The sequence below is a fragment of the Phlebotomus papatasi genome, chromosome 3 (assembly GCF_024763615.1).
Source record: "Phlebotomus papatasi isolate M1 chromosome 3, Ppap_2.1, whole genome shotgun sequence".
Classification (NCBI taxonomy): Eukaryota; Metazoa; Arthropoda; class Insecta; order Diptera; family Psychodidae; genus Phlebotomus; species Phlebotomus papatasi.
The window spans coordinates 33,468,741-33,488,947 of record NC_077224.1 but is presented as its reverse complement, the minus strand read 5'-3'; the positions used below and the strand labels follow the sequence as shown (position 1 = coordinate 33,488,947).

Here is a 20,207-nt window from a genome sequence, read left to right as displayed (position 1 = left end):
AAAACAAAATTAAGAAAATTAAAAACAAGAAAAATTAGTTACCAAGAAAATAATTTTCTTTATTGCTTTGTCAAAATGTAAACAAATTGATTTTGAATACAACCGACACAAAAGCTGTGCATATAGAGAGACAGCACTGTACGATCATAATGTATGTAAACATTCAGGAAGAAACACACAAATATGATATTCATTCATCCAGAAAACGAATTTTTTAACATAACCCCACAATTTGGCACCGTTAAATAACCCCTCATAGGAATACCATTTGAATTAGTACCAGTGGTGCCCTCCTCCGGCAGATCCGGCTATTCGAGCACTTTGGCACTTAGGGGCAGTTTTTGTGAGAGAACCCGATCATTCTCTTGGTGACCGTGCTAGGGCATAGAAGTGAAAAATGATGATGAGGTATAGAGCGTGATATTGTGTGCCCGGATAGTAGGATGTAAAGTCGCCTCCCTCATTACTAGATTGCGAGTGTTATCAAGAAATAATTAATTGTGGTCAGAGTGAAACCACAAATTGGCATTTTGAATCCAAACGTCGCGTCGTTCGAATTTGAGAGATTCTGATTTGAGAGACTCTACTGTACCAGATTTTTTAAAGGTTTTTTTTCCAATGTTTTCTAAGTTATTATTATTATTAATCGTATTAGAATACTTTGTTACAATGTAATCATATTCTATTACTTTTATATTCCGTGATGTCCTATTCAGCCACTGAAATCCCCGTTTTATAAGTAATATCACGAAGATAATCATAGTAAAAATTCAATGAATTATGTGTAAGTGATACTGTATATATTATTTATTTCGCTACTTTGTGTAAGACACGTATGTTCATCTGGGCAGTTTATTTTACGTTAGTGCAGCCGGGTGATTATCATAACCTCACAAATTTTGATTTTTTCCGGGCTTTTTCATAGTTTTTATTTTGTTTATGTTTATTGTTAATTTTTGCATCTTATGTACTTTTTTTATCACTAAAATTTGAGTTGTGTCTCCTCTTGTTTTTCTAATTCAAGATTTATTTGAGACTTCCCAGTCAGCTGAATGAGAATGTGTGTGTGAGGCGGCAAGAGTGATTTACGGAAAGACAACTCTGTGGAGATCGAAGTTCAGTTTCATTCATTGCGTCTTCTGGTGCTGACATTGATACTATCGCCTCAGGTAAAAATCTCATAATCTTCCTATTAGACTCATAAAGAAAGTAAATACATTTCCATTTCCGCAGTCTTTTCGACAATTTTGAAACAATGTTTTTGCCAAGGATTGTCAAGAGGATGTCTCCTCTTTTTGGGAGCAGATTGTCCCTCAATGCTTGTAGATTTGCCTCCACGGAACTCGTAAGGACCGAGGTGGATGATAAGACTGGGATAGCTGTAGTCACGATGAACAGGAAGCCTGTAAACAGCTTGAATTTAGAGCTTTTGAGGGAATTGTCTTCAGCTTTGGATGCTGTCGAGAAGAATAAATCTAGAGGAATGATCTTGGCATCATCTCTAGATACTGTCTTTTCAGCTGGTCTGGACATCACGGAAATGTACAAGCCAGATCAAGCACGTCTCAAGGAATTCTGGACGACTCTTCAGGAAGTTTGGTTGAAGCTTTTTGGTTCCGGATTTCCCACAGCTGCTGCAATCAATGGACATGCTCCTGCTGGAGGGTGCCTACTGGCCATGAGCTGTGAATACCGCGTAATGAGGCCAAATTTAACGATAGGATTGAATGAGACTCAGCTGGGCATTGTGGCACCGTCTTGGTTCATGTCAACAATGGAAAACATCCTGCCACGTCGGGAAGTGGAGTTAGCTCTGACCCTGGGAAAGATGTTTAGCACTGAGAAAGCCCATGAGATTGGTCTTGTTGATGAAATTGTAGATACGAAGGAGGAAGCACTTGCTAAATGCACGGAATTCATTCAGTTGTTTGCAAGAGTTCCCAGAGAAGCCCGTGCTCTCACAAAGCAATCTTTCCGGAGGGAAGCCCTGCAGAAACTGGATCGCGATCAAGATCTCCAGATGTTTATCTACCTAGTCAACCAGCCACAGGTTCAGAAGGGTCTGGGATTGTATTTTGAGAGTCTCAAAAAGAAGTAGAAGATACCAGGGAACGGTAAAAGAAGTTTAATTACCACAAATGTTAATTTTTTTTAAAGATATTATTGCAGCAATAAAATTTTACACGAGATTTGCGTCATGTTTCTCTCTCTCGTAGTCCAGAAAATAGTTGATTTCGATAATCTTGGCTCGATTCCTCTGTACTTCTTCCTCATGCAGTCCCTTAATGAACTCCTTAACCCAAGCCTTAGCCCTCTCCATGAGTACTCTCTTGATCTCATCAATTTTGAGCCTATGCCTCTGACCCATCTGAATAATGCGACTTGCAATTGAGTCTGTGTCCTTAAGATCCGTTGGAATCTCATTTTCCCTTGACGACGTAATTTTCAGCATGATGAATTCTGTAACGGACTCTTCTAGAGCATCCAGGTACAAAGTATCAGCTTCCCTGATCTTATTCAGGCATATTTGGGCTTTGTGGAAGAATTCTTCAATCATGTGCTCCATGTTGGACCGAAAAGTCTCAATCCCAGCCTCAATGTTTTCGAACAGAAGCACTTCCTCTTCCATCAAGAACTTCCACATCTCATCCAGACGTTCGGCGATGCATGAAGCATCCAGAGTATTTTCTTCCTTTTCCTCCAAATATTTTTCAATAAGCCTGAAAAATAGAAAAATATTAAAATTCATCTGAGACAAAGAGAAAAGGGTAAGGAAGGCTGATAGAATTGCTTCTTCAACTGCCGCATAACCGCGTTCGCCTTCAGGTTCGAAGCTTAATGATAAGGGATATCGATTATTATTTAACAAGGTATTGTTAAACGTATTGGACCGTAAAGAAAGAAAAATTCTTCTATTAACCCTTTAACGCAGAGTGAAAAGCATGAGATTATTTTTTTCAATCAAATTATTTAAAAAAAAAAAAAACTATTAAAAATGTGAAGTGTGATGCCCAGCGCACAATAAATTTTGTTTGTAAACATGTTTTCAAAATTTCCTATGAGAAAGAGCGAGATGATTAGATCTAGATCTCACTCACTCTTATTAAAATGTTAAAAGAATGTTTACTAAACAAAAGTTATTGTGCGTTGGGCATGATATTTCAAGGGAAATACAGTAGACTCTCTCTCAATCGGGAATATGGGGCGAAATGTCATCCGATATAGCGATAGAATTGAGCGTCAAAGCCTTTGTAAATTCCACAAAAAGCGCTCAATTATAATGAATCACGATAAAATAGGAAGAAATACAGCGAATTTTATTGAATTAGCTTCATAATTAAACGTGAAAATTGTCAACAAAATTTTTCGCCCGATTGAGAAAGAGCCGATTGAATGAGAGTCTACTGTAGCCCAAAAGCATATCTGAATTTTACGGAGTATAATTGCCGGTAATTAAATTTTTAGAAAATCTCAAAAAAAACATCTTTTTCCACTATAATCTCACCTTGATTCTTTTGTCATTATCAAAGGGTTAAATGAGTTAAAGATTATGTTTGTAATAAACGTAATTTCTTATTGGTCAATAAATTTTTTCGGCAATCCAAAGCAATTTTCACATAAAACAAACTCAACACAATCACCGCTCATTTGATATTACAGAGGCACAACTCAAGCTAAAAGTTTACTTTTCTGTGGAATAATTATTTGGGAAGAAAGATCCCCCAGAAAAGCTATGCAAGCCATCGTGAGGACGTGTCGATCTCGGTGTAGACAGGACAAGGTGGCTGATTCAAATTTAAGATATTACCTTGGAGCGCCTTGGGATCGACCGCGAACATCATTATGAAGTGGCGGAAGATTGGGCTCTAACCTGAGAGAAATCCGAAAAAGTTATAAAATAACATTCCGGAAATGTTTATTTTACCCTGCAGAATTGATCCGAAATCGGTGAAAATATTATGCTTTTTAGGTGTATTAGGGGTTAAAGCTACCCTTTTTCATGTTAATTTTACCTTTAAAGAGGTGTAAAATTAACATTAAAAAATGTTGATATATTTTTACACCTAGGGTAAGGGCTCATAATTTTGCACAGTCTGCTTATAAGCATCGAAGTTCCAAGTTTGAAGTGCGATATTTTCAATACTAATTGACATTTCTTGTTACTCTCTTTTCAGAAGGGTTGTTTAGAAACTTAGCAAAGCTATTTATCGTCTTATTTTTATTAAAATTAGTTTTAATACGTTTAAAAATGAATTGATATGTAGAGGTGACTTTGTCTTTTATTTTGGACAACTTGTTTATTAATTTGTTCAACTTGGCTGTAAATTTGGACAGCTAATCCGCCTCAATAGGATGCCTATTGTTCTTCATTTGATGAACCAATCTTACCAAGTCCTCTTCCTGTTCATGTTAGGGAAACGTAGAATGTCACAGAAGCCCGGAAACTTTCCATATCGTTCATTAAAGTGAGTTGACTTCGATACTCCAAATACGTGCGGATTCGCTCATTCCCTGACCTTTCCGGGAGCCTTTCAAAGCATTTCTCGCTACATCTCTTTCGTAGAGATGATGCTCCTTTGTTTCACCAGGCATTTGTCCAACCTAGTCATCACAAAAGCTAAAACTTCACGAAATTTCGTGAGAAAAACACCTGTCCAAAATAAGAGCCATCACCTCACTGGTAAATGTCCTAAAAAATTTCCCATTTTTCACACGAAAAATCTAATTCACAAGGCAAATCTCACTTCAGATCAAATGTACAAATCACCACTAACGTGAATCAACTCAATATTCAATGAGTATTCAATAATATCACTCAAAAAAACCGAAGAAACATTGTTAGTACTTCATCACAGCTAAATAAGAACTGAAGTAAATACGAAGTTCTGTCATATTTCTCGTAAGCAATTGCTCACACTGAATTTTCAACAAAGCAATTTCAACTCAAATCATATTCAAAATTTAACGTATTTAGTGTCAAAATCTTCCAAAAAGAACAAATATTTAGATAGAATTCATTATTCATCAAATATTGGAATAAAAATCCATCATTTTAATCAATTTATTTTTAGTGTCCAATGTTATCCTCAAAGTGTCCAAAATAAGAAACTGGACAAAATTATGAGCCTTTCCCCTAAAAGGTGTTAAAGTTACGAGGAAAAAGTTAATCGCACCCCCGCTTTTTTCTCAGTGTAGGTGGCTTGGGCCCGTGACCCTGGTTGACAATGAATGAATGATTGATTGATTTTGAAAAATCGTAAAATTTTCTGTGATTTGTGATCTATCCGATCTATCAATAAATTGTATATTCTGAAAGGAATGTTTTGTATTTGTTTGTTAAAGGTTTGTCAAAAGGATGTTTTCCTTTTAACACAAACTTTTTTCCTAAAAGAAGATGTTTCTTAGTTAGTAATAGATCTGTACAATTCCTGGGTCAAATCAGTATCGTTAATCCGGGTGATTCTGCACACCGGGGGTGAATTTATCATCGTGCTGTTTTTAATTTTTTCTTTAATTCTTCACCGATCGAACATGGTAGATTTGACGGATAAGCGCTAAAATTAATGAAAAGCTTAGGCACAGCTAGGGGACACGGTACAACCCATGCACGATGATACAGTTGTTTCTTAACCCTTAAAAGTAATTTTGGATATTTTTCATTTCTTTTAAATTATTTTTGAAATAACAATAGCGTGACTATTTCTCAAAAAAGCAAAATGAAAAAAATTAACAGTACGACGAATAATGCCCAACGCGCAATAACATTTGTTTTGTAAACATGTTTTCGAAATTGCTTGTGAAAGTGAGCGAGATGACTAGATTTAGATCTCACTCACTCTCATTGAAATGTCGAAAACATGTTTACTAAACAAAAGTTATTGTGAGATGGTCATTACACATAATGCCTAGCGCACAATAACTTTTGTTTTGTAACCATGTATTTGACATTTCAATGAGAGTGAGCGAGATGACTAGATGTAGGTTTCATTCACTCTCATTGAAAAGTCCATAACATATTTACAAAACAAAAATCATTGTGCGTTGGGCAGAACTCAGCTTACAAAAATTAATAAATAAATAAAAAAACAAAAATAAAAAAAAAAACAAGAAAAACCAATAAAACTCTTAAACAAATTTTAAATTTGTCTTTAATGTGCCTGAAAATTTTATTGATTTTTTTTTCTAAAATCTTTTATAAATCAGGAAAACAGGTTTTTTGAAAATGTCAGTCTAAAAAAATTGATTTTTTCAACCAGAGATCCATCAAGCCTAATAAAAAGTGGAAGCTATTTTCACTATTCCTTGTAAAAGAGTGGCAAAACGTCCAAAGCTTTGCGCGCTGCTCGAACTCCCGAGAAGGAGCTCTGTCTTATATTCTTTTACGGAAATTTATATTGCTATTATTGTATAAGATTAATTTCGATTAATTTGTCTATAAATTACCACAAAATCATCTTGATGTTGAAAATTTTTCAAGAAGAGGGTATTTAAAAATCAAACATTAATATTTTAATGAATTTAATTTGACCAAATTGGTTAAAAATTAGGCCATCTTTAATAATTCAAGATGGCGATTTAACCGGTGAAAGGTGTCGATGTTTTTATGTTCAGCTGGACTAACTATAAAACCGGGTCACAAGACTAAAAAAATGTGAAAAAGAGTATTTTATAACTGGAGTTATTATCGTTACTTTCCCGATCCATAACCAATTGTGACTAATCCAGTCGGGTTCAGAATTAAAAGACATTTCAAAGAAGTCAAAATTTGTCCAAAACCGTTGAAAGGTAAGCTCTCTAGGGTGTTTGAACTTTGACATTCAATAATCGAAGATGGCGAATTAACCGGTGAAAGGTATCTAGGACGAAATGTTCAGCTGGACTTACTACAAAACATATCCGAAAATCATTGAAATCGCTTGGGCCAATTTTGAGATAAGTCAAAAATTCATGAAAAGCTACGCTACGAGACCTCGACCTCGGGGCAGACCTAGGACAAGATGGCTGAATAAAATTCAGGATCTTGCGTGGGAGCGCCTTGGGATCGAACTCGAACATCTTCCTGAAGTGGCGGAGGATCGACAAGTGTGGGCTGCTAATATGGGCTCGCGACCCCTGAACATGAATGAATGAATTCATGTTTTGGGAGGGGATGAATGGGGTGGGGGCTGATTTAAGTAAGTTAGTTCGCTAGAGAATGTTGACTTGTAGGGGGTCACTGAAGACCAGAAGTCAATATCTCTTACCATTTAGCAACCAGGATGTTGAGAATTTGAAAAAAAAAAAATGTTTTGTGAAAACTGCTCTCTCTTGGAGTTCGAGCTGTTAAAATTCTGCAGATATTACACCGCGATTTAAATAAATTTACTCGTAATTCTTGTATTATTTCGGCGAACATTATGAAATCTTTATTTTTATACAGTTGTAAACTCACAATTTCGAAATATATCGGACTAATAAGTCATTGCTCTTTAGGAAAAAATGCCATTTGAGAGAAATCCGAAAAAGTTAAAATAACATTCCGGAAATGTTTGTTTTACCCTGCAGTATTGATCCGAAATCGGTGTAAATATTATGCTTTTTAGGTGTATTAGGGGTTAAAGTTACCCTTTTTCATGTTAATTTTACCCTTAAAAAGGTGTAAAATGAACATTAAAAAATATTGATATATTTTTACACCTAAAAAGTGTTAGAGTTATGAGGAAAAAAAGTTAATCGCACCCCCGTTTTTTCTCAGTGTAGGTCTGAGTGCTTCTGTGTAAAAACTATGGCAAAGGTCTGGAGAATGCTCAAACTGGTGACTTAGATACATACTATATTATCTCCAAAAGTACTTTTGCATCATTTACATTTTACAGGTTTATAACAGATTTATTATCGATTGAATCATTCAAAAGATCGCCCAAAAATCTTAGGAGTACAGTGCTGTCTCGCTATATGCACAGTTTGGGTACTTTTTTTGACAGTTCTCTCTCTGAATATGCACAACTTTTTTTGAAATTCCCAACGGTTTTTTTCTTTCTTTCAATAAATTATCATTTTTTTTGTTCTAGAATTTCCCGTGTTATTTTAAATATAATATGAGACAGAAAAAATAAAATTAAGAAAATTAAAAACAAGAAAAATTAGTTACCAAGAAAATAATTTTTTTATTACTTTGTCAAAATGTAAACAAATTGATTTTGAATGCAACCGACACAAAAGCTGTGCATATAGAGAGTGTGCATATAGAAAGATAGTACTGTAATACAATTGAGTTTTTGATAAAAAATTGTTACCGATAAATCGGTCCATTACGGATTCATAACCGATTGGAAACCAGTTTAATCTTGTCAAAAAGTCCAAGACCTCTTCAACGAGCTTAAACATGACCCCATTCGGTTGATAAATGCGCTCTATAGTATGATATGATACTCTAAAAGAGCCTTTTCAACCTTTGACCTTGAAAAAAACCGTTATTAGGAATGATTTAACGATATTTTTGTATGGAGGGTCCGGGATTATGTACTTTGATATATTATTCACCTGACAGGACTATGCACAGACAATTACATATTTTTGCCTACCATTAGGAGCTAAATTGTGAAATATTTTTTTAATTACCTCTAAATGTATGCAATAAGTATGCAATTTGTGGTGGTAAATTTGGAATGTGTACCGTTATAAAGTAGCTTTTGCGTGGAGTTTAGTTAGGAAGTTGTTCGCTATCTACCTCCAAAAAAAATTAAGAAAAATGATTTTTTGACGAGGTCACCATTTGAAATTTACTAATTTTTATATAAGGTCGAAGGAACACCTATTGACAGTTTAAGAACGTGTCACGACTCCATTCACTGAGAAAAAAACGGGGGTGCACACAGAAAAATTTTGACTCTAAATTTAAGAATATATAAGATCCTGGGAACTTAAATTGGACGTGAATCCCCGAGGCGTTTAAGTTTAGAAGCTCTGAGCGAAAGAAATGAGCTAGAATCCCTAGCTCTTTCAAATTAAGAGATCGGGAACTTAAGTTCAGCATTAGCTGGAAAATGAAAAATGTCTACAGATTTGCAACTAAAACTAAATGATCAAAGGATTTAGAATTAGGGCATTGGCATTCATTGGATGGGATTTGAAATTAAATTCCTGGGTGTTTCTCTATTTAAGAATTTTCCATTTTTCTGTGTGATTTTTATTAATTTTTTGACCATTGTTTGAGGGCTTGGGGCCCTCCCTGGATGATATTCTCTGTATTTCAAAGCCATTTGGTGCGTGAAAATCTTTTTCCAACATTTAAGCCTGCGCCGAGATTTGAACACGCGACCTTTGTGATGACAGTCGAGCATCTTCCAGCTGCGCCACGAATAGCTATAATGTATTCAAAGCATATCGGGAACCGTTGCATCGGCACACACGATATTCCAAAATGACATTCTAACAGCAGGATGGCAAATTTTACTGGCTTGGATAGTAATTTCAATCGAAATTACTATCCTCCGTTAAAATTTACTGTCTTCCAGTTAAATTCTAATATCTAATATGCGGCCAGTAAAATTTACTACCCGGATATTAGAAAATCCCCGAGGCGTTTAAGCTTAGAAGCTCTGAGTCAAAGAAATGGGCTAGAATCCTTAGCTCTTTCAAGTTAAGAGATCGGGAACTTAAGTTCAGCATTAGCTGGAAAAGATTTGCAAATTGCAACTAAAACTAAATGATCAAGGATTTAGAATTAGGGCATTGGCATTCATTCGATGGGTTTTGAAATTAAATTCCTGGGTGTTTCTGTTTAAGAATTTTTCATTTTTCTGTGTGTGCGATTAACTTTTTTTCCTCATAACTTTATCACTTTTTAGGTGTAAAAATATATCAACATTTTTTAATGTTAATTTTACACCTTTTTAAGGGTAGAAATAACATGAAAAAGGGTAACTTTAACTCCTAATACACCTAAAAAAAATCATATTTACACCGATTTTGGATTAATACTGCAGGGTAAAATTAACATTTCCGGAATGTTATTTTAACTTTTTCGGATTTCTCTCAGTGTTGGCACTCTATTTTGTACTTACTCAGGATAGAAATTAGAAATTCAATAGACAGCATCAAAAATTAAACTTTGTGTAAAATAATTATTTCAATTCAATGACTAAACAAAAACAATTTATTTATTAAAATATATTTCATTTGTTAGCTCCTTGTCATTTTTAAATGATGCGAATTTTTTCTGAGATTAGAATGACAAGGAATCAACTTACTTGAGTTAGTCCCTTGCTTCACAAAAATTTAAACGATAAATCTATTTTGTGCCTCTTAATAACCTTTACTAAACCAGGAGTAATGTAAAACTACACTAGATCCCGGCATTATGCACATTTTCGGGACCGAAAAAAACGCGCGAAATGGCATTATGCATCCAGAAAATTTGCATACCTACAGGGGCTTTCTTTTGAATAAATTGACCGTTGAACGAATTTCGCGCAGAGTAAAAGTCGGTAAAAGTAGTTCAAACAAAAAGATTCAAATGTTTCAACTAATTCAACAATATAAATGCATTAACAAACAGTACATGGCCAGAGTTCTTCAATAAATGGTTAGAATAATAAAAAAAATACCTTAAAAAAAAGAAATTAAAATTTTGTTCTGAAAAAGTAGCAAAATGTTTTCAAATTTCCCGCGTCGCACAATAGTATGCATTCAGGCGTATTTCAAAAATGATTTCATAAATTGACTCCCGATGGTAGGCAAATTTGCATAATTGTGTGTGCATAATTCCGTCAGGTGCATAATCCCGAAGGACTTAATGCCGGGACTGAGTGTATGATATCTACAATAGAAACTCAGAAAACCAAATGCTGGGCCAAAAACTGTATCATCAAAATTACAATTTTATACCCATTTTATAAAAATGCTTCTAAATTGTAGGATGACAGGATCAGACTTATAAATATTTCAGGGAATATAGGGATGTGTTCCCAATTTCATTAAAAAATACTTTGCTCAATGTACATTTTACGGGAAATGAGAAAAATCCACTGTCTAATTCTACCCTTGTCTAATTGTATCCCGGTCTCCCCTAGGATTATTAACTTACATTTGAGCTTTTTTCTGAGTTTCTGTTCGAGCTTCTTCGATGCATTTCCTGAATTCAGCAATTTCAACCTGACGCCTTTTGTCCTCGTCCACTCCAACTTTTCTTAACTCCTCAGCAATGCTTAAATAGCGATCCTTGAACTCCATGCGAAGCCCAATAGCCTTCTCGTCAACATTAAGCACGGAGTCTGAGGCATCAAAGAGAGAGTCGAATAACTGATGACGATTCAGAAATTCCACGAAGCATTGTCTAAGGAGTACTTCTTCCTTGGCGTCCTTTTCGATTTTTTCACGCAACACTTTTTCCTCACTTTCAATTTCCTCGAGTTTTCGCAGTTCGCGACTTTTGGTGGTAACGCGAAGATATGGTCATGGAAGAGAGAAGAAAAATTGCCCAAAAGGACATTAATCAAGCAACAGTTTGTCTTATGTCCGGAAGGCTAATTAGGAGGATGGCCTTACGAGTATTTCTCTCTGGCACTTGCACGCGTCTCATCAGCAATTAGGGTGTAATTGTAGTATTTAATTTGGGGTAGAAAGGCCGCCACGTACTCACTGGTGGGATTGTCTAGATCTCGAGAAATTGGATTGTCCTCCAAGTTGATAACGGAGAGTTTCTTGAGAAATCTCAATTTCTCAATGCCATCGTACGTCTTAATGCAATTTTTTGCCAAACTGACTATCTGCAGATGCTCCAGATGGTGGAGATTCTCAATTTGCTGAATGCGATTCGAATACAAACTGATAACTTCCAATTGTGTGAGTTTCTCTAAATTTTCAATCTTCTCGATATAGTTAAATGAGAGATCTAAGTCCGTTAGCTTCGTCAGCATGTGCAAATTTTCAATTTTATCAATTTTATTGTAGTTTAATGACAATTTTGTTAGATTTGTGAGTACCCACAAGTGGTCTATTTTTAGTATGTCTGAAATTAGAGATATAGAGACATGATTCTATTTAAGATTTATACTGCCCACAAATTGAATGCCTGAAAAGGAATCTCAAAAGTTTTACTCCATATTTTGCTACTTCAAAATTGTCCTGTAGAATAAAATAAATTGAAACTTTCTATTAATTGAATTTTACGTGAAAACTTTTGCATTATACACTGAAATTGGCGTACTAGAAATGTTATATAGGTTTAAAAGATGAAAACTTCAAGATATAATAAGCTCTATTCATGCTATCTTGTTATAAAAATTCGGCAAGAAATGCAAGTGTATTAAATTATTTTATAAATTAAATTATGAGATTTTAATGTTGTCACAATTAGTAAAGATTTATGAAATAGTTTCGAAGATTTTCTATTAATTGACACTGATATTTATGAAATGATTTATTTACATTTTGAAGAAGAAAGAGCCGGCATGTTGTCTTTATTCCTTTGGCATGTCCAACTTCTACCATATGGCTTTTGTTTTTAATTTTATTTAATTGAGCCCTACTAAGTCTTACAAATTTTAATGAAAAACCATTTTTAGATAATTTTTTAATATTTCAACCAATTTTTGTTGAGTAAGTCTGATTTTTTTATCATTAAACTAAATCAAAGACTAACAAATTAAGTTATTAAAGGGGTAGCAAAGCGTTCAAATCTTCGCTCGAAGTTCTAATGTCGACGCTGTCCCTCAAAAATAGGAGAAAGTGGGGCAGTTTCACGCTGCTAGAATTTTGTCTGAAGAATATCAACCATATATAAATTAGCAATATCTTATTAGTTTCTCTTAAATATTTCCTATTTAAAGCCAGTGATAAGCCTAAATGGACTTGTGGTAGGTGTGATTCTTTCATAGAAAATTCGGAATGGGGGCAAATTCGAAGTCGAACATTTGAAGAATTTCAAATTTTCCTTTTCTTTTTCTTGGTATTCTGTACTCAAACAAATTAAAATGGAAAATGATCAGTGATAAGCCCAGATGAGCTTATGGTAGCTGAGATTCATTACAGGCAACCTCGAAATGCGTGCAACTTGGAAAAGATTCTTGCAAATTGTAAAGCATGCAAATTCGATTGTCAGAAATGCACAAAAATACCTGTAAAACTTTAAAGCCGAATTGCTCGGAAATTATGAGAGAGAGTGAGAGAGACCTCAAACTGGACATCCATTTAGAAGAGCCTTCTTTAAGCTTGAGATATGCCAAATTTCACTTGAAAATTAAGAAAATTGCAAGAGAAATACACAAAATATCCGAAAAACTGTAAAGTTTAATATGTCGGATCAGCAAAAAACTGCGAAGAATTCCGTGGTCTACGAAAATCCACGAAAAATTCAGCGATCTGCGAAAATCCGCGAAAAATTCCACAGTCTGCGAAAAATCCGTGAAAAATTCCACAGTCTGCGAAAAATCCGTGAAAAATTCCACGGTCCGCGAAAATCACACAATAATTATTTATTGTCTGAAAAATGTATACTTTTGCAATTACTGTATGTGTGAAACTACCCCACCTTCCCCTACATTGTACTATGAAGAAATTGTGAAAGTTATCACAATTTCTTGATAGGTAAACTGTACAAAATTGTAGATTAGGGAAACTCGCTAAACTAATTTAAAAATGGTTGAATGACCTTTCTTCTAACTAAATCCTAATGTTTTTTTGGACATAGTTTTTTTTGGTGCCATTGAACTCTGGGAGTAAATTTGCACCTATGCTTTTCGAAAGCTTTGTATTAATTCTGGCACTTAAAGATGGTCTTCGCAGATCGGACATGGTGTATCTGATCGGTGAAGACCATCATTAAATGCTAAAATTAATGAAAAGCTAAAGAGGTAAAGTCATTTTCGATGAGCAAAGTTACTACTCTTCCCTATATATCATCCAATGCCATTTATATGAGTACACCTTGATCTTTTGTTAGAATATTTTATTTATTATTTTGAGCTTTAGTATTGTGGATCTTTTAAACTAATTTTGATAATTTCCAAAGCAGCTATATTGAAAACGGACAATGAAAATGATAAAGCAAAGTTTAATTTTATTCTAAAGACTCTTAATCCCGAGTGGGTCATCCATTAGTAAGACAATACTTTTTTACTTTCATACTTTTAAAGGCAAATAACAATTTTTTATACACTTATATCGTTTGCCTTTAGAAGAGAGTAAAAAAATACTTTCTTACTAACTGATGACATATTCATCCACAAAGGGTTAAATCAAAAAGCGGTTTTAGAAAACGAAAGCTAGGGTGTGTGCCAAATTCCGGCCAGCTTGCAATTGCGGCCACATTTTTTGTTCCTCGAATTTCCATGAATTTTTAGTTTTTACATATTCTAGAGATTATACAATGCAAAAATTAACAAAAAATGTCGCTTCGACAAAGGAGATGACGTGAAAAAAATATTGGAAGAATTCCCGAAGGGCCAAGAAACTATGAGAATGAAGGTGGCCGAAAGAGGGCACCAAAGCTATGTCTACATTTTTATTCATTTTAAAATGTATTAAGAATTATTTTAAAGTGAATAAAGATGGTAAACTGTCTACAAGGTTCTAAGCAACACTCCTAAAGTAAAAGGAATGAAAGAAAAAATCAATTTCTATTAAAGATATTACATTTCAAACTTGAGACTTTGGCGCTTGCATGCAACTATGCCGAAATTTGGCACACTTACCCTAAATTTTTTATTGTTGAATAATGCCACCCATATTTTATTAATATAAATTGTTATATAGACTTAGTGTTATATGCTTATACTTAACCAATGTTGATGACAGTGTTCCAAAAATTAAACATATTACAGTTTTACTTGCAATTTATTAGACTCAAAAGGAAAAAAAGTAGGAAAAAGGTCAGAGGGCATGATGAGTCATGCCAGAACGTTTGGCTGGGACAGGTGAAAATAATTCAATTAGACAAATGTCCTACTACTTTCTACTATTTAATCTCATTCCCCGAAAAGATTGATTAATTCATGTGACGGAGTTTTTCTAGCACAATGAGAAAAACTGTCTTGATTTTTGTTGACGAGTCAAAATAATTTATCGAATGAATTATAAAATAATTGAAATTTTTTTGGAAATGTGCTTTTGTGCTTTTGTTACAGCTTAAATCGTTTAAATAATAAATTTTATAACACGATTTTCCCATTGATTTAGTTACGAGGAAATTAATATCTCAATTTCGAATGTCTAACAAAGTTCCTGATAAATGATTTTCATGTGAAATTCAGCAAAAATCTTTTTAAATTTATGCTAAGTTTTTTTTATTGTTCCATGAGCTATTTTCACAAAATTGATAGAGATGCCATTTGAGTAAATCTTATGAATCAGAGTATAATTTCTCAACAAGATAAAAGTTTCTGTGGAACTAAATTCAATAGTATAAAGGGTGTTGAATTAATATCACAAAGTATATCAAAAATATATAGATAAATGTAAATTTATTGGGGAGAAAAATAGAGAGTGAAGAAACCAATAAAGTGTTTTATCTCAATTGAAATTCAAATCATTTCATTCGCTATAATTGAATCACTATAAATGGATCTCAAAGTTTACCAGGGAAGAATACATAAATACATATACGTTATATTATTGAGGATTCTCCAAAGTTATCAAAAAGTGTTGAAATGTGCAATTCAATCTTCATGAAAAAAAACTGATTCATGTTGAAAAAATTGCTCTGATTAGACAATTTTTATTGGATTTTACGTCTAATCGGTGTAATTATTGTGTTGTGACAAAGGAATTATACTGTATTGATTAAATTGCTGTAGTAAAAATAGAGAAATAAGTGGTGAATTTATCCTTATGTGCATGTACGGCATGTACGCTTCTCAATCCACAAAATAAATCGTTCTCCACACAATATTGATGAAAAGGAGAAAATACAAATGAAAATTGCAATAAACCAACCTACATCTCAATAAGGTAAAAAAGCATTACAATTTATGGTAGAAAATCTTAGAATAGTGGCTTAATGCGTCGAGTAATTCACAATGGTGAAAACCACTAATCAAGACGTAAAATTACTCAAAAGAACAATGGATTTTTTTCCTCCGAAGTCCTTTTAAGCTTCATCAAAAGCATGACCCTTTTGTGGAAGAAGCACTTTTAACTTCCACCCAGCAAAAACAGCGTCAATCCATTGTTGGGAGCTGAGCTTGAATTATTGTTTCAAATAACAATATTCAAATAATAACACAGTTGCAGTATAATGAATTGGATTTGCTCAACAATAAATCTTCCACTTTTCTCTCACAAAACATTTTCAATGGAATGGAAATGGACAAGATTGAGAGTGGTACGGAATGTTTGATGCTTTAAATCCCTTTTAAATATTTTATTGTGAAATTGAATTAAATTTCAGTATAACGTAATATATACAAATATAAATAAAACCTCTTGTGGTAATTAAAAGGACATTGTTCCCCAAATATACTCAGCGAGTGAAATATTTGGAGCGTTATTAAGTGTAACTCTCACATGAAGTACCAACAGAATTATTTTCTAAATTGTGATTGGGTTTCTTTAATGGAATTAAATAAATTCACAATTCGCACGCAAAAGAGATATATTAAAGGGAATATTCTACATACAAAAGATACATTTTGTTTCTAGTATTTTAGCTAGAGGAAAGTGGGGCAGCTTTGAAATTGGACTTTTTCTAATATTTTTAAATGGAATTGAGCTTTAACATGATGTAATTTAGCTTCGCAATTGGTTTTCTTTCTCAATTAGCACTCAATGAGTCAAGTGGTAGAGTACTCGCCCTATAATGCAAGGGTCCCGGGTTCGAATCCTCTTTAGGTCACCAGGAATTTTTCTGGCGTTAATCCTTTAATGACGAGAAGGTCAAAAATCGAGGGCAGAAAAAATAATTTTTTCTAACTCTTTAGAGCAAAATACACCATTAGAAGGCTGTAGGAAAAATTTCCTTTTTGGGTCACGGGTGACCCAATCGTCCTTAAAGGGTTAAAGGTGTTTGTATTGTATCTAGTGAGCTTCACTGTACTTGATTCCACGGGCATGAGACTGACAACCCCATCCCCCTGTATAAGAAAAAAATAATAATGCATGTCTAGAAATCCCCTTGCGGGAAGGCCTTGTTCCTTCATGGAATGTTGTGCCAGCATTATTATTATATTAATATTATTAAAGTAAATTTACATTTACAATTTACATTTACAATATACATTTACAAAGCAATGGTCATAGAATGATAAACGTCCACGAAAAACGCTTTTTAGCACACATGATTTTCGTGATCTATGAGTGTCAAAACGTGTAAATCCAAAATTTGGGCTCGATCTGACGAGGTCGGATTTCACCTATTACCACAAAAGCTGAGATTGTAAAGAATCTCAGCTAAAATTTTGGAAATCTGGAGTTTCGAGTTTTTTGACGTCACTCTACTTGTTCGTTCGTCCGGTCGTTATCATGCTTAGAGCCGAAACAGTTAGAGATAGAGACTTGGAAGCTTCGGGGGACCTCTTCCCCATAAGTCGACCCTGGGACCGTTACTATATGCCCCTCATTTTCCCCATTTCCCTCCCCTTTAAAATCATGTTTTCTGGGATTGCTCGAAAACGCGTCGTACAATTTTTTTCATTTTTGAATATGCTTTATAGATTACCCAGGCGGACATTTCGTCTTTATGCAGAAATACCGTTGAGTCATTCCAAATAACTATTTTCAAGGTAAAAGTTTAAAAAGGTTCTAGAGAGTGTATTTCTCAAACAAATGGTATCATTTTTGCGCTAGTTGGAAAGGTTTTTGAATTGCTGACAAGTCGACATAACCGGTATAGCCGACAACAAATTTTTGGAAATTGAAGTACTCAATATATTATTCCTAAGTTAATTTGGGTAATCTTTGGAGTAATATATTAATCGGTATAAAACGGTTGTGAATTGGTAAACGGTTAAGTCGCGAGTTCGTGCATTTTGCAAAGCATGGGACGCTTTACTATCCCTTACTATCCCTTTCATAACCTTTTTTCTGATTTTTGCAGCTTTAATTTATTGATATTATGGCTGTTATGGCTATAAGAAAATTATTTGCTTCATAGTCAGCTAAGGCACAGTTTTGAGTTTCTGAAATCCAACAATTTTTTTTTCTTAAAGTCAAGTCTTAATTTGGTTTCGAAAAATTATAAATTTAGGAAGCTTGGCACAAAATGAGGCAAGTTAATTTGAAAATTTGATATATTTAAAAAATACATTAATTGAGTATTTCAAGAACAATTTAGATCAATTGGATATGTCCTTCATTTTTGAGAGCCCTAAATAGGGAAGATGTGAATATTTAGAGACTATAGGCTTGACGATATTTGCCCCAGCATTTTTGAGAATGACCATAAAATCAACTTTTAGAAAATAGCTCGGTAAAGCACATTTCTTTCTGAGATAGAGGAAAATTGGATTTATGCAAAGTTAAAGAGTGGTAAATTTTCTATAAAAATGTGCTGATTTGATATTTTTCAAGTCTTCTGGGAGCTAGTAAAAAACATCCGATTTACTATATCAAACTTTCCCTACTCATTGGGTAATTGCTTTTGAGATATTTGTTTATTGTGCTGAAATTGTTCCTGCTCTTTATTATTGAAATCACAATTTTGTATCCTGGGTATTTTATTAACACATTTAAATTTTAAGGCGATTTATATTAGAGGAAATTGGGGTAGTAGTAAACGGGAGGTGGTTGTAAACACTAATTTTTATGTCTACATTGTCTACACTACTTGGACTTAAGTCGACCATTTCTTCAGTGGTAAAGGATCCCTATAGTTAATGAATACATAAATATAGTTTTCGTCTTTTGAAGTTCAATATCAAATTAAGAGAATCCCAGTGTTTACAACTACCCCATATTTACCACTGCCCAGTTTCCCCTAATTGTTGGTATAAAATGCATTTATACGTCTATTTTTTATCGTTTTTAACTAATTGAAAGACTTTGATTTATTTAGTGATAAAACACTTTACTTCAATTACGATAATTGGTTATAATAGATTCAAATAGCATAAATATGTTTTTTTTTTTAAATTAATGTGAAAGTAGGAAAATCGACGCAACGTAGGCATACTGGTTCGACAGTTGTCTTAAAAATTTAATTTATTATATATTTTGTGATAGCTATCTTATGTATAAATTATGAAATTGATTTTACTAGCTCGATATTTCCCATAGTACATTCTATACTTTTCGCTAATAGCCTTTTTTCTGCAAAATAATCCACTATGAAAAGTTAAATTTCAGTGGGAATACATTGAATGACTTTGAGCGCACAATGGCAGGTAATTTGGCTGAATCAGCTGGTGGAATATTTGTTAGGAATTCACATATTTCACCCTCGGCAGTAAATTATCTATACTTGTCTTATTCAACACCAATTCACAAGAGTATTAAATTTAAATTTCCATTGCTTCTCACTTTATAACATTATTAAAATCTAAGCATTTCTCGCAAATTCAGAAATGTATGGCTCTATTGTATCTGGAGGAGATACCGGAAGCTTTTGGGTGAGATTTAAGTGTGGTTTGATCTGGATATTGAGGGAGTGTGAGGGAGATATGGTTAAACTTTTCAATGGTGCGAGAAGAAAGTTTTGCATACTTAGAAATTCTAGTCGAATGCTTGTAATTTTGGCGTAATTAATGGGCTCCAACTGCGACAATCTCTGTGCTTCACCACGGTATCCTTGCTCTTCAATAGCAACCCGAAGCATCTTCTCATTGATAACACCTGGATCAATGGCTGAAGACTCCATTGTTATCCCAGGATGGTCTTTAGTGTATGGTGGGTGGTGGGTGGATTTTACAAATTTGCCAGCTATAGAGGATAATCGATGTGACATACAATTTCAGATACAACACTTGGTATATGGTTCTGACAAGGAAAGAAAGGGCAAAAGTATAGAGAGGAAATAAACAAGAAACTTGAAGGAAAACTGAAAAGAGAATTTTTATGGAAAAAAAAGAACTCACGAAACAGAGACAGAATTTCCCCTTATGTATAATTCACAAGCCACCAAGTGGACTCAATTGGGCCACAACACAACTCACGATGGGGGTGTTTTCATGTATGAAAAGTCACTGAAGGTATTAGCGGCTCCGTGGATTGTGTTTTCCCTCACAAATACCCAGTATTTTGGAAGCGTTTGTTCAATAAACACGACCGTTTTCACCATAGTGATCCCTTTGTGG

General features: G+C 34.1%; 2 protein-coding genes across 2 annotated transcripts; one reads left to right on the top strand and one right to left on the bottom strand.

Annotated features, from left to right (window-relative positions):
- Positions 1-839: 839 nt before the first annotated feature.
- Positions 840-2,189, top strand: LOC129805363 (enoyl-CoA delta isomerase 1, mitochondrial). Its single transcript, XM_055853243.1, has 2 exons — positions 840-1,169; positions 1,234-2,189. Exon 2 carries the CDS (start codon positions 1,256-1,258, stop codon positions 2,096-2,098), a length of 843 nt encoding a protein of 280 aa, XP_055709218.1. The 5' UTR covers positions 840-1,169; positions 1,234-1,255; the 3' UTR covers positions 2,099-2,189.
- Positions 2,153-19,820, bottom strand: LOC129805367 (dynein regulatory complex subunit 3). The gene is made up of 4 exons (XM_055853249.1): positions 19,618-19,820; positions 11,530-11,992; positions 11,069-11,410; positions 2,153-2,720 (listed from the first exon to the last, which is right to left on the bottom strand). Exons 1-4 carry the CDS (start codon positions 19,769-19,771, stop codon positions 2,180-2,182), a joined length of 1,500 nt encoding a protein of 499 aa, XP_055709224.1. The 5' UTR covers positions 19,772-19,820; the 3' UTR covers positions 2,153-2,179.
- Positions 19,821-20,207: the final 387 nt, after the last annotated feature.

Coding starts and splice junctions, on each gene's coding strand:
- LOC129805363 (XM_055853243.1), top strand. CDS start 1,256: ATGTTTTTGCCAAGGATTGTCAAGAGGATGTCTCCTCTTTTTGGGAGC.
- LOC129805367 (XM_055853249.1), bottom strand. CDS start 19,771: ATGGAGTCTTCAGCCATTGATCCAGGTGTTATCAATGAGAAGATGCTT. Junction 11,993..19,617: donor CATTCGACTAGAATTTCTAA/GTATGCAAAACT, acceptor CTCTAATTTCAG/ACATACTAAAAATAGACCAC. Junction 11,411..11,529: donor AGTGCCAGAGAGAAATACTC/GTAAGGCCATCC, acceptor TACCACCAAAAG/TCGCGAACTGCGAAAACTCG.